We start from the raw sequence: 12,432 nt of genomic DNA, 5'->3' as shown, positions 1-12,432 counted from the left end.
ACACGAGCTCTCCAAACAACCAAGTCAAACAGATTCTCTTCTGCCCCTACAAACCCCAATGCATCCATCATTCCACCAACAAAACCACCTCTAGGTTGGGCTGGAAATGGCACAGTCACCCCCCAGCCTTCCATTTCTCTGTCTTTAGGGGAATCAAGAGATTCAGAGACACAAAAGTGAACAAAAAATACCAAGTGAATCAGCAGCTGTTTGAAATTCAGAGAAAGTAAAGTTCTACTTGGGAACCAATTTAGGGGGGACTTACATTTTATTTGAACTGTTCATTCCTACTTATAAGCATATTAGGTTAGGCCCAGTTCACAGTCTTGAAATACCCACGGGACACTAATATTTGTCAGTAGAAAATAGAAGCAGCATGAAAACCTCTTGCCATTAAGATCAAAAGGGAGCGAGTGCACACTTTGACATTTCATCCTCTCCTGCATGGAGTCCCTGTTTTGCAAAGCAAATTCCACCATGTAGCTTTGAACTCCTGGAGAGAACAGATGAAAGGTGAAAACTCAGCCCTTTGAAAGTCAAAAATCAAGACTCCTGCACGCTCCAGGTGAATCCAGCTGGACCCATCGTTTCCTCTAGGAGAACTGGGACCACAAACCACACTCCTCAGCAGCTCGTTGTGCACCTCCACTGCAAAGGCACAACGACACCTTACTGAGGGGTCTAAACCAGCTCCAACAGTGCTGGCTGTGTAAGGACCATGGCAAGGAGCTCAAAAACCTTCCTAATCCACTGAGTGCAGAGTGGAAAGCGTTGTGGTCCCAGCTGACCTCACACAGGGCTAGGTAAGCCCCAGCTGTCTCCCTGAAGGCCACCAGTGCCTCTTTCCTCTGATTACAGGCCTTGTAATGAGCCCTTCTACTTAGCAGGGTAAAGGAATTCTTCTAACCAGGGCATTCCTGGGCAGCTACAAGACTTTTCAGGCTTTTCTCACTTTGCAAACCAAGGTTAGTATCCCAGGGCAACCAGGATGGAAGGCAGGAGAGTGTTTCATGATGGACAGTGAGGTTCTTGCGTGACAAAAACTCAGAATTACTGCTCTAGAAAGCAGGAAATTATACTGTTGTCTCCCTAAAAAGCTGCACACCCCCAGGTAGCCTATATTGGCAACAAGCACTAGATGAATCACTGTCATTCACAACCACTAAGCATGTTAACAAGATGATCTAAAATACCATTGCTTGATTTGAAAACTAGACCTGGAGGAAGATCAGGACTCCAGATCCACAGTTTCTCTTGCTGAGCATCTGCATGATTCCCTCCCACCTCTGTCTTTGTCCCCAGTACTCAGCCTCAGTTTTCTTTACCCAGACTCTGCACCTGCCAAGAACTTGGAGGCCCTCACTGGAAATGTCCTCCTCCCTCAGCATTGCTGACGTCCTCAAGCTCCAGCCTTGCTAACTGCAGCATGGTGATACTTGGCATGTTAAAATACTTCATGGGAACTGATGAATAAATTCACTTACTGGTCTCAAGAGATAATCTGATCACCAGTCTCCACTTACCTCAGTAATGGCTCCTTTGGGCACAAGCAGAGTGGACACACTTTGTTGTCCCACATCATCCCAACCACCACGTGGTGCTTCAGGTGAATGTTACTGACTGCAGAAGTGCTTGCTCTGAGGAGCAGAGCCCAGAGCAGAACCTCTGCCAGAGCCACCAAACCAGGACACGCAGTCAAGGGGCTGGCCCACATCACTGGGAAACACAACTCCTGCCACTTGACCAGCCTGGGATTGAACTAGTCCCACAGTTGCTGAAAAAGACATTGAGTTTGCTACTCCAAGGCATATTCACAGGATCACAGAATGGTTGGGCTTGGAAGGGACCTCTGGAGATCATCTGGTCGAACCCCCCTGCCAGAGCAGAATCCCCTAGAGCAGATCCCACAGGAACACGTCCAGGTGGGTTTGGAATGTCTCCAGGGATGGAGACTCCATCTGTGGGCAACTTGTCCCAGTGCTCTCTTACCCTCAGATGACACACATCAGCAACATTGCTGCTCACACTGGACTGCTGCTCTAGGTGAGCTTCTCATTTCATGATCCAGAAGATGCTCCCCCATACTTCAGGAACCTTTGATCTGTCTGCACTGGATTAGACTGCAAAAACTGTCCCCAACACAGGACTGGGGCACCAAGTCCTCCCCCACTGAGGAGAACAGTTCAGTTACTATATTTTCATCCATTCCCAACTCATGCTGAAGGCTCAGATTAGGAGGAGCACTCTCCATTTGCTGGAGAAAAAGTTCCTCCCTGCATTCAAGAACACAAAAACTTTCCCAAATCACCTGCTGCTCCTTGGACCTTCTTGAGTAGAAACAGCTCCCAGGTGACAAACCTGCAGCTCACACAACAGAAGGGCTTGTTCAGAGCTCTGATGCTGCTGATTCAGGAAGGAGTTTTCCCCAGCTGATTCCTAAAGCATTTCACCCAATTGATGATTCAGTCTTTTTGCCTCAAGCATAAATCACCTCCCAGATCAAGTCTTACTAGAAAGCTTTCACTGGCCCTAATTAAAATGAAACACTGTGAAAGTAGAAACAACAGATCAGCAAGGAAAAACTGGGCTGAGATTTGTGCACCTGCATTCTTCCTGCCCCCTTAATTGCTCAGTTTATCACAGGAGAGTGAACATGTGCAATGTTGATTATTTCCTGCCAAGCCTCACCTTTGGTGCTGTTTTTCTCCAGATCTGCAGGCAGCCTGCAGCTGCCCACGTCTGAAGTCACCTCAGTCCTTGAGAAATGACTGAATAACCTCAAGAACCTCCCAACAAACCTCTCGCTTTGGAAAGTCCTGAGCTAAAACATCAAACTCAAGCCCAAGCTTTCTCTTCTCTGAAGATCAGCTTGTACCAAACTCTTCAGTTTGCCTGATGACACCACAGACCAGCCTTCCAGTCCCACAGAATCACAGTGTTAGGGGTTGGAAGGGACCTCTGGAGACCCTTTAGGCAATTCCCCTGCCAGAGCAGGTTCACCTAGAGCAGGTTGCACAGAATGGCATTCAGGTGGGTTTTGAATGTCTCCAGAAATAGAGACTCCACAACTGCTCTGGGCAGCCTGTTGCAGCTGCCACCCTCAGAGTCAAGAAGTTCCTCCTCACGTTAAGACAGAACTTCCTGTCACTGGGCACCACTGAAAAAAAAAAGCCTGGTCCCATCCTCCTGACACCCACCTTTCAAGTATTGATAAGATTCCCCCCTCAGTCTTCTCTTCTCCAGACTAAACAGACCCAAGTCCCTCAGTCTTTCCTCATAAGATATTCTAGTTCCCTCATTACCCTCCTAGCCCTTTGCTGGCCCCTCTCCAGCCCTTCTGTGTCCTTCTTGAACCAGGGAGCCCAGAGCTGGACACAGTTCTCCTGATGTGGCCTCACCAGGGCAAAGCAGAGGAGCAAAGCTGCTTGCAGGACAGAGCAATCTCTGTCCCTTGGTTAAGTTACTGCTGAACTTCTAGAGCACATCTCACCCTGTGACTGACCCCAGAGCCACCACCACTGCAAACTGAAGATCTAACCCCTTCTGAACACCCCACAAGCAATGTAGCAGCAGGAAAAGAGGAGCACTAACCAAGCCCTGTTGAAGCAGGGCAAGCAATCAATCCCCATTCTCCAGAAGAAATTAATGTCCCATTAAGGAAGCAGCCTGTAACCTCAGCTTCCTCATAATGCATCTCAGCCCCGCTCTGCCTGGCGCCCCAGGGATGCCAGCCCTGCAGCCGGGCACTCTGGGGCTGTGCTGCACCAGCAGGGAGGGAGAGGGTTTGTAAGAGCAAGGTGACAACCCACCCCACCCACACCCACCCTGTGGCAGTGGGCACGCAAGGGGAGGGGTGAGGGAAGGGCTCTGCTAGATCTGGGGAGCAACAGCTTTCCCTGCTTGGTAATTCCCCCCCTCATTTTTCACTGACCTTGCTGTCTCTGCTCAGGAATTGCTCTCACCTCCCCCTCTCCTGAAGGTCTTTTTGTAGTTCCCTTTGTCCTTTCTTAAATATGCTCATGACAGAGGCTTTCACCTTCACCTTCTGGCTTGGCCAGAGGCAGATCTGGAGCTTGGAGCTGGGAGAGCTTCCAGCAGCTCCTCACAGGAGCCACCCCCGTGGCCTCTCTGTCCCTAGCAAAGCCCTGCCACATTCCCACAAAGAGAAATCACCTCCACCATTGAAGAATTTTCCCAACCAAAACCAGAAACCAAATGGTGGATCCAAGCTCCCTGAATAAGTGATAACTTCTGACACCCACCTACTGTCTGAGCCAAGAGAGGCCAAGGAGCAGGACCCGACACACATTCCCTTACACCACCATTCAAGTTCTGGATGCAAGAGGCAACCCCTTCCAGCTTCTTCCCACCTCAACCCAGTGGGAGCCCAGCTGAGATCCAGCTGGTTTAGGCAGCACTGAGGTGATGCTGAACTGACAGACTAGCTGCACAGCTCTTACCTCTGCACAGGGACAATGACACCCTCAAACACCTACCACGCCAGGTTTTTCAGTCACTGCTTTGGTGTGGTTATAACTTTTGTCTCATTTTTAAATTGGATGAACTTGGAGGAGGCACAGAAGGAACCAAGGCAAAGCCAAGTGGCCGGAAAACCTCAGATGACTGACGCTGGGAAGAAAAGAAGGGCTGTGCAGAGTGGATCCTTCTCCACCCACACCTTTTCTCAGCTGCTGACCTGCAGAAGCACAACTAGGTCCTCAGCAAGCAGAGCAGCACAGGGAAGCTGTGGCCAGCACCTGGGGCAGGGCCAAGGGAGAGGGGACAGAGGTGGCCACTAGTTACACAGACACTGTCTGCAGAGTGGTCTCATGGCAAGACACACACCACTCAATCTCCACCCCACCAGGAAACCATCCAGAGACCCTCGTCTCTGAGACATGAGCCCAACAACCATTAAAACCTAAGCTGGGGTCTCAGACAAGGCTTGACATCCTCCAACAGACACTCAACTTCTCCTTCAGGCGTCTGCTTCTGACCAGGTTAATGACTCTCCACAAGGATACTATCTTGGTTTTCAAAGCAACCTCCAAAATCAATACCCCCATAGTAAGCTCTGGGTTTTTTTGCATGTGGTACAAAAGGTGGTTTGAGAGAAGATGACCTAATACACCATGTATAGATTAATCAATCCCAGCCAGGGGGGCTAATGGGCTTTTCTTACAACAGTTGCCACTAGCAGGAAGAAAGAGGATTATTGGATGAGGGGGGAGAGACCAGCTGTGTGATGAGGTTTCAGAGAGAGAGGAGGGCATGCAGTGGGCAAATGGGCCTTTCTAGAAGTGGCTCTTTAGTGGGCAGAGACTGGGATGAAATGGAGGAACCGAGCAATGACTGGAGAAGGTAATAAATCAGATGTATTGGCTTCAAACACAGCAGAATTCTACCTTGCAATTTACTGTGGTTGATATGAATAATACCTTCCTGCTGCTACAGAAACCCTCACAGGAAGGTCTGTGAAAGAGCCCAGCGTGGGACTAGAGTCTATAATGAAGTAGACTGAACACTTTGTAGTTCAATGGGCCAGGGCAATGGTCTGGAGGCATTATTGATGCCTGCCCTAGTTATTTTTCCACATTGGCACTTCTGGCTAGAACAGTGTGGGCTGATTCTGATCCCCTGTGCAGGGCTGTCAGATTGTCCTTCCTCCTACAGCCAGCAGAAAGCAGCAGCCAGTGCAGCCACACGTCAGCAGCAGCTCCCTCCTTCCAGCCCCTGAGTGTGTTTGTACACAGTAAGAGCATCACACTGCCTGAAAGTCAGTCCTTCAGGTGTTGCTAACTGGGTGAAGTTGCCCTCCTCTGTAATACTGGAAACAGCAAAATTGACCAAGAGGTTTTGACCTTGAGTGGCTGGCAGGAGGCACAACCAGCAAAGACCCTAATGAGGAAGCTCAGTCTGGTGTATCTTCTCTACAGAGTCATGCCAGGTGTGAAGGTGACTGACAGGGCCATGCAAAACTCCATTGGAATTGCCAAAACTAGTGCTGGATCACAGAATTGTTCTGGTTGGAAAAGACCTTTAAAATCATCAGGTCCAACCACCTCAGTGCTAACATCCAGCAGATGTTGGTCATTGATGAGGTTACAAGTCTGAACACAAAGGCTAGACCCAGTCAAGAGAGGAAACCTCCAGGTACAAAATATTCACGAGTCACTGGTTTTGCCACCCTATATTGTGAAGTTTGGTGACTGCCTTTCCATGGGATATCATGAGAACATGCTCCTGCTCCCAGCCCACCCTGCAGCAGAGCACACCAGCACCTTGGAGTGACCCAGCCCATCTCTGACCCAGGCTAACACCACACTGACACATGAGATCATGCTGCAGGTAAGCAAGTCTGCAGCCCCAAACCACCCCAGGCCACGAGAGGGGTTCAAAGCCTCTTACTGATCCCACTGAACAACCCTCAAGGTAATAGGAGCAAACCCTCCTAAAAATCAGGGTGAGGTGCTAATCAACAGAGGGGAAAATGCACCAACTACGTTATCTTCTTTCCAGGATAACTTTTCCAAAACAAGCTTTCCCAAGCTAAGACAATGCCCAACAGCACCCCAGGAGTCCTGCAGCCCCGTGGGGGGACTCACATTGTAGAGGATGTCTGTCCATCCCTCCATGGTGATGCACTGGAAGACGGTGAGCACAGCAAAGAGGATGTTGTCAAAGTTGGTGATGCCATAGTTGGGCCCTTGCCAGTACTCCCTGCAGGTGGTCCCACTCTCACACTGCCTGGCAGGAGGCTCCTCTCCACAGGGAAAATCTCCCACCTCATCACCTGGAGAGAAAAAGAGCAGGGAGAAAAGTTACTGACTGAAGGCAGGCAGGCTACACCCAGCTCTGGAGCCCCCAGTATGAGGAGGAACTTTGGACAAGAGCAGGGAGGAACTTTGGACAAGGGGGGGATGGATTAAAACTGCAAGAGGGGAGATTTAGATGAGACACTAGGAAGAAGTTCTTCATCATGAGGGGGGTGAGACCCTGGCCCAGGTTGCCCAGAGAAGCTGTGGCTGCCCCATCCCTGGAAGTGCTCGAGGGCAGGTTCAAGACCCATCTGCAAAAGTAAAGTGCTGAGTTTTCCAAGTAAGTCAATATACCAAGTGATATTCCTGCTTACACAGAGGTGCAATTGGTGACATGTTATGCTAATGGAGCAGCAAACTGCACAAAATCAAATCCACCAGGGGAAAACAAGATCAGCACTAGCAGAAATGAGGAATAATCATTCCACGGAGCAAAAGAAAACAGGAGGAAAACAAGTCAGTCACTGTGGCTCCAGGATCCATCTATGTGTGTGTGCTTTCCTCTTGACTCCTTAAAGCAGGACATCTCTCTCCAGCTCCCATAGGGGCCACCACAGGCTTTCATGAGGGCTTAGTGAGACAAACCTGCAAAGAGAAAATACCAGCTCTGGCTCTTGCAGGCCCTTTGTGAGGGAGAATCTACTTGTAGCTCTGTTTGGCTTTTCATTACCAGGTAATGCTCAGAAAAAGGCAATGCATGTCTTCTGCAAAGGGCTGGGTCTAAGTCTGCTTTCCTTTTTTTTTTTTTTTAAAAAAAAAGAGACCAGAAGAAGCCCCTACTGCCATGGCTGGGGAAGAGAGAGAAGAGAGGAGCCTCAGGGAAGAATGAGAAACAAGTGTGGTGGCCTCCTCGAGCAGCTTCAGGGCCCTTGGGCTGGGCCAGCTGAGGAGGGTGGCTGTGTAAAAATCCTCCTGTGCCAGCAGAACAGCAGAGCACGGAGGGGGCAGGGGGAGGAGAAGGAGGCAGGTACCCACTGCAACACGGGCTGCCGTTCGTTTTTACCCACTTGTCATCAGAGAAATATTTCCACTAGCTCAGAACAGCCTGTTGGGCTGAGTGGCAAAGGCCCTGGATAAACCTTTGGCCATAGTTTGGTCCCCAGCATCTCTCTGCCTTGGAGTTTTTTACTGACCTACCCAGGGCTGTAGCAACCTTTGCCATTGACACCTCTAGGCTGTTCCCTCCACTGAAGCAACAGCTGGCACCTCTCGTGTGGTACCAGGAAAAATCCCAGGAGTTTGCTCATTTTGAGGATTTTGAAGAGAAAAAGCAGGAGCAAACCCTCCTCCTCCTCCCCCCGTGTGCTGCCCGATGACAGGGGCAGCTCTTGAAGGAGGTTCATGTTTCCACTCTCCAGCCAGCCCCTGGAGCCCGTGGTATCAGGCCTGGGCTTGTTAATGCACCTCTTTGGAGATGATGAGCACTTAGGTTTTAAAAGGCTGGGCTGATGGCTTTGTGGGCTGCTCCTCCCCAGGGAGGGCAGAGCCAGGAAACCTCCCCACTCTCCAACTTTCCAGAAACACCAGCACCTCATTTTCTGCTGAGCCAGGGGGATCGATCCCCATAAATCATCTGACAACCAGCTCATCAGCCCTGGAGCAGAGCAGAGCCTGGAAACCCCAGCACCTTCCCACACTGCCCAGAGAGGGGGTGAGGAGGAAGGGGAGCCTGGCCCCTCATCCTCCTCCCACCCAGGAGCTGGGTGCTGCCACCCAGAGAGATGTAACACACACCCACTCTTTTTTTTTCCAGCTGTGCTCCCAATTCCCAGCTGGGAACCACCCAGCAAGCAAGAGTCACAAACAGCATTTCCCAGAACTGCACACAGCTCTGGAGCCCTCAGCACAGGAAAATATGGAGCTGTTGGAGAGGGTCCTGAGGAGGCCATGGAGATGATCAGAGGGCTGGAGCAGCTCTGCTCTGGAGACAGGCTGGGAGAGCTGGGGTGTTCAGCCTGGAGAAGAGAAGGCTCCAGGGAGACCTTAGAGCAGCTTCCAGTGCCTGAAGGGGCTCCAGGAAAGCTGGGGAGGGGCTTGGGACAAGGGCAGGGAGGGAGAGGGTGAATGGGAATGATTTTAAGCTGGAAGAGGGAGATTGGATATTAGGAAGAAATTCTTTGCTGTGAGGGTGGTGAGACCCTGGCCCAGGTTGCCCAGGGAAGCTGTGGCTGCCCCATCCCTGCATGGGCAGGGACACCTCCCACCAGCCCAGGTTGCTCCAAGCCCCATCCAACCTGCCCTTCAACACTGCCAGGGATGGGGCAGCCACAGCTTCCCTGGGCAGCCTGGGCCAGGGTCTCACCACCCTCACACTTAATAATTTCCTCCTCATGTCCAACCTAAATCTCCCCTCTTCCAGTTTTCATCCCTCCCCCTCATCCCATCCCTCCCTGCCCTTGTCCCAAGCTCCTCCCCAGCTTTCCTGGAGCCCCTTCAGGCACTGGAAGGTGCTCTCAGGTCTCCCTGGAGCCTTCTCTTCTCCAGGCTGAACACCCCAACTCTCCCAGCCTGGCTCCAGAGCAGAGCTGCTCCAGCCCTGGGATCATCTCTGTGGCCTCCTCAGGACTTGCTCCAACAGCTCCATGTCCTTCTTGTGCTGGACACCCCAGAACTGGACAAAATACTCCAAGTGGGGTCTCACCAGAGAGAAGGGAAGAATTGCCTTTCCCTTGACCCGAGGGCCACACTGCTGCTGCTCCAGCCCAGGAAGGGGCCTAGAACATTGTGCCAATACACCAGGAGGGGACTGAAGCTGGACACTCACCTGTCTCATTGGAGAAGCAGGTTTTATGGAACTTCCCCATGTAAAACTCCAGCCCAATGATGGCAAACATCACGATGGCGAAGAAGAGGAGCAGCCCGATCTGAAGCAAGGGCACCATCGCCTTCATGATGGACTTGAGGACAACCTGCAGGCCTGTGGGGACACAGAAAAAACACATCAGCAATGGGGGAAGGAAACCAAGGGCTTGGGGTGGGGGCAAATTAGGAGAGGAGGGTGTGGAAGGGCAAGTTTAGACCAGCAGTACCAAGCAATGCTGGTTCTCTCAGGGAAAAGATGCTACAGCCATAATACACCCAAGGTGCCAGAGAGACAATCAGGAGAGTTATCTTCTTCTGACTCCTTTTCTTCAGAACACAGACTAAAAGGTCTCTTAAGCTTCAGAAATACACAAATAAAGGACTTTTCTTGAAGCCAGTGGAGTCCTGAGTCTCAGCTGGGAGCTGGGCCAGGTCCTTCACTTTCAGTCCTGCAGCAGAGCTGGACACTGCCCCATGGTCACCCCTGTTCCAGGGAGCCCTGAGCTGTGCAGGAGCTGCTTCTCCCTCCATGAGACACAGAATAGTTGTGATGCTGCTGTGCTCATCACACCCTGCGTCTGGAGAAGCAAAGCCCTGTCTCCAGGGCTGTCCAACCAGAGCTTCTTCACTGGCACAAAAACTCATTTTCAATTCAAACCAGGGGAGAGAATAGGTGGGAGGGGCTGGAGAGATGGAGGTGCCAGGTACCATCATACAGACACACATCACAAAAGCACTCCAGTGATTCCAGCAGCAGCTGAAATCCACCTTGATGGCCTGTCCTAAGGTATGGAGAATGAAGGATTGTTACTGTCTTGCCACCTTGCAGAGCACTGCTGAGGTCAACGTGGGTGCATGCAGGAAAAAAAGGATGAAGATCTGCAGGATGGGAAAAATACTGAGAGTGCAGAAGAAAAGCACGTGTGTGACTGCACCTCAAGACTGCACCTTATGACAGGAGAAAACCACAGCACAAACTTTCACAGCAGCACCAACACCAGGAAAGCAAATGCTACTACTGTGCTGGTCCAGGACAGACCACAAAGGGACAGGAGCAACCCTGAGGGGTCACCGTGCTTCCCTGACATCCTTAGACTGTGAGTCCCACACCACCTTTGCCTTGCACAGACAAGACATCCATGAAAAGCCAGCCAGCAGCATCTGCCTAGAGATCTTGCTAATAAATGCCACCTATCCCAAGCCTGGCCAGGGACCTCTCCTGCAAGGGAATTCAGATCCAAGTCCTGCCCACGAAAGGATGCTGATCTCAGGAGATGTCAGTGCTGATATTGCAAAGCACAACCATAGCCCCTCACTGGTTTTGTATAGCCCAGACATTTCAGTCCTGGAGCAGGCAGGGAGGAAGCTGAGCTGATGAGGAGGTGAAGCTGCCTGGCTGCCAAGGGGTTAACAGAGAAGAGCAGAGCATCCCACAGAGCAGCAGTTGCTGGAAGGAGAAAAAATAAAATCTCTGTTCCACATTCAGGAATGAAATCCACTCCTGAGAATGATCCCCTGCTAGCAGGGAGAGCAGCTGGTGGAGAGTGACAAAGGCAGTAAGGAGCAGAGTGGGGACGTTGATGGCTTCAGGGCACCAGCAAGGCAGGATGCAGCCCCTCACTGGTGCCCTTGGACCCTTCACCTCAGGATCAAGTTGCCCACTGAGCAAGAACAAACCTGATCTGCTCTTTTCCCTTCGTTTTTTCCCCTTATTGAACGGGTGAAGCCTCAAGCCCCCAGTGCAAGATGCTCAGCTGGTAAAAACTGTCAAAAGATCCAAGTTCAGGGCTGGGAGCCTGAAAGCTGCAAAATTTGAGCCTCAGGTCTTCACGGAGAATTAATTCAATTCCAAAGGCAAAAGAGTCCTAGGACAAATCCCTGAGGCTCACCTGCAGTTTTGGGAGCTGAAATCAGCTGCTGAACAAACACAGGATGGCAGGAAGCCAGAGCAAAGCAAGAGCCACAGACCAGGAAGAAAAGGAGCAGAGCATTGCTCAAAAAACAGCACAAAACGCCCCAAAAGCTACAGAGCACCTTGGGCTGTGAAGATCACAGACTCACAGGCTGGTTTGGTTGGAAAGGACCTTAAAGTTCATCTGGTTCCAACCCTCTGCCACGGGCAGGGATGCCTCCCGCCAGACCAGGTTGCTCAGAGCCTCATCCAGCCTGGCCCTTGGACACTTCCAAGGGGGACACTTGCAGGTCAACACTTCCAAGATGACAGGATCATGACACTCACTTGGGATTCCTGACACCAGCTTCAGGGGGCGCAGCACTCGGACAGCTCTCAGGGTCCGGAGGTCGAAGTCGGTCCCAGCAGTTGCTAGAATCCTGAGGGCAACAAGGGGAGAGAGGAGGAAAAGTGAGATTAAAGGCAAATTCCTCTTTGCACAGCACAGCTAAGCGGTGTGTCAAACCAGCAAATATTCAAGCTGCTTTAAAGCTTTATACCTGTGAACAAACTGCAAAATGTGTCCACTTGAAACCATCAACTCACACCCCCCCAGCCCTGGGGAGTCTTGCTCAGACTGTCAGAAAAGCTGCAGCTTTTGTCTCTTGTGAGACCATTTACACCCAGTGAGCAGGGTCTGGCTCTGGGTGTTTCAGAGCAGCACCCTGTGCTTGCAGGGAAGCAAGACATCATTTTTCAGAAAGAGATAGGGAGAGGGGAATAAACCCCTCAGCTATGCCAGAAACTACCTGCCAGAACTTTTCCCTATAATAAGTTCAGAAATCCCTCAAGTACAGATATCGGATGTTCCCCAATATCTGAAGCAGTTTCTAGTGAGGTAGTTTGCTCTGTGTGTGCAAA

At 51.0% G+C, this 12,432-nt stretch overlaps 1 protein-coding gene across 1 annotated transcript in view; it reads right to left on the bottom strand.

Moving 5' to 3' along the window:
* CACNA1B (calcium voltage-gated channel subunit alpha1 B) overlaps positions 1 to 12,432 on the bottom strand; it is a 296,223-nt gene that overhangs the window by 178,378 nt on the left and 105,413 nt on the right. The window contains exons 4-6 of the mRNA XM_051636571.1: positions 11,860 to 11,951; positions 9,583 to 9,735; positions 6,606 to 6,793 (exon numbers count right to left, since the gene is read on the bottom strand). Of these exons, the coding sequence (XP_051492531.1) occupies positions 6,606 to 6,793; positions 9,583 to 9,735; positions 11,860 to 11,951 (433 nt within the window). The remainder of the gene's footprint in view (positions 1 to 6,605; positions 6,794 to 9,582; positions 9,736 to 11,859; positions 11,952 to 12,432) is intronic.

This window comes from Apus apus, chromosome 19 (assembly GCF_020740795.1).
Source record: "Apus apus isolate bApuApu2 chromosome 19, bApuApu2.pri.cur, whole genome shotgun sequence".
Lineage (NCBI taxonomy): Eukaryota > Metazoa > Chordata > Aves > Apodiformes > Apodidae > Apus > Apus apus.
This window is presented reverse-complemented; position numbering and strand designations above follow the sequence as displayed.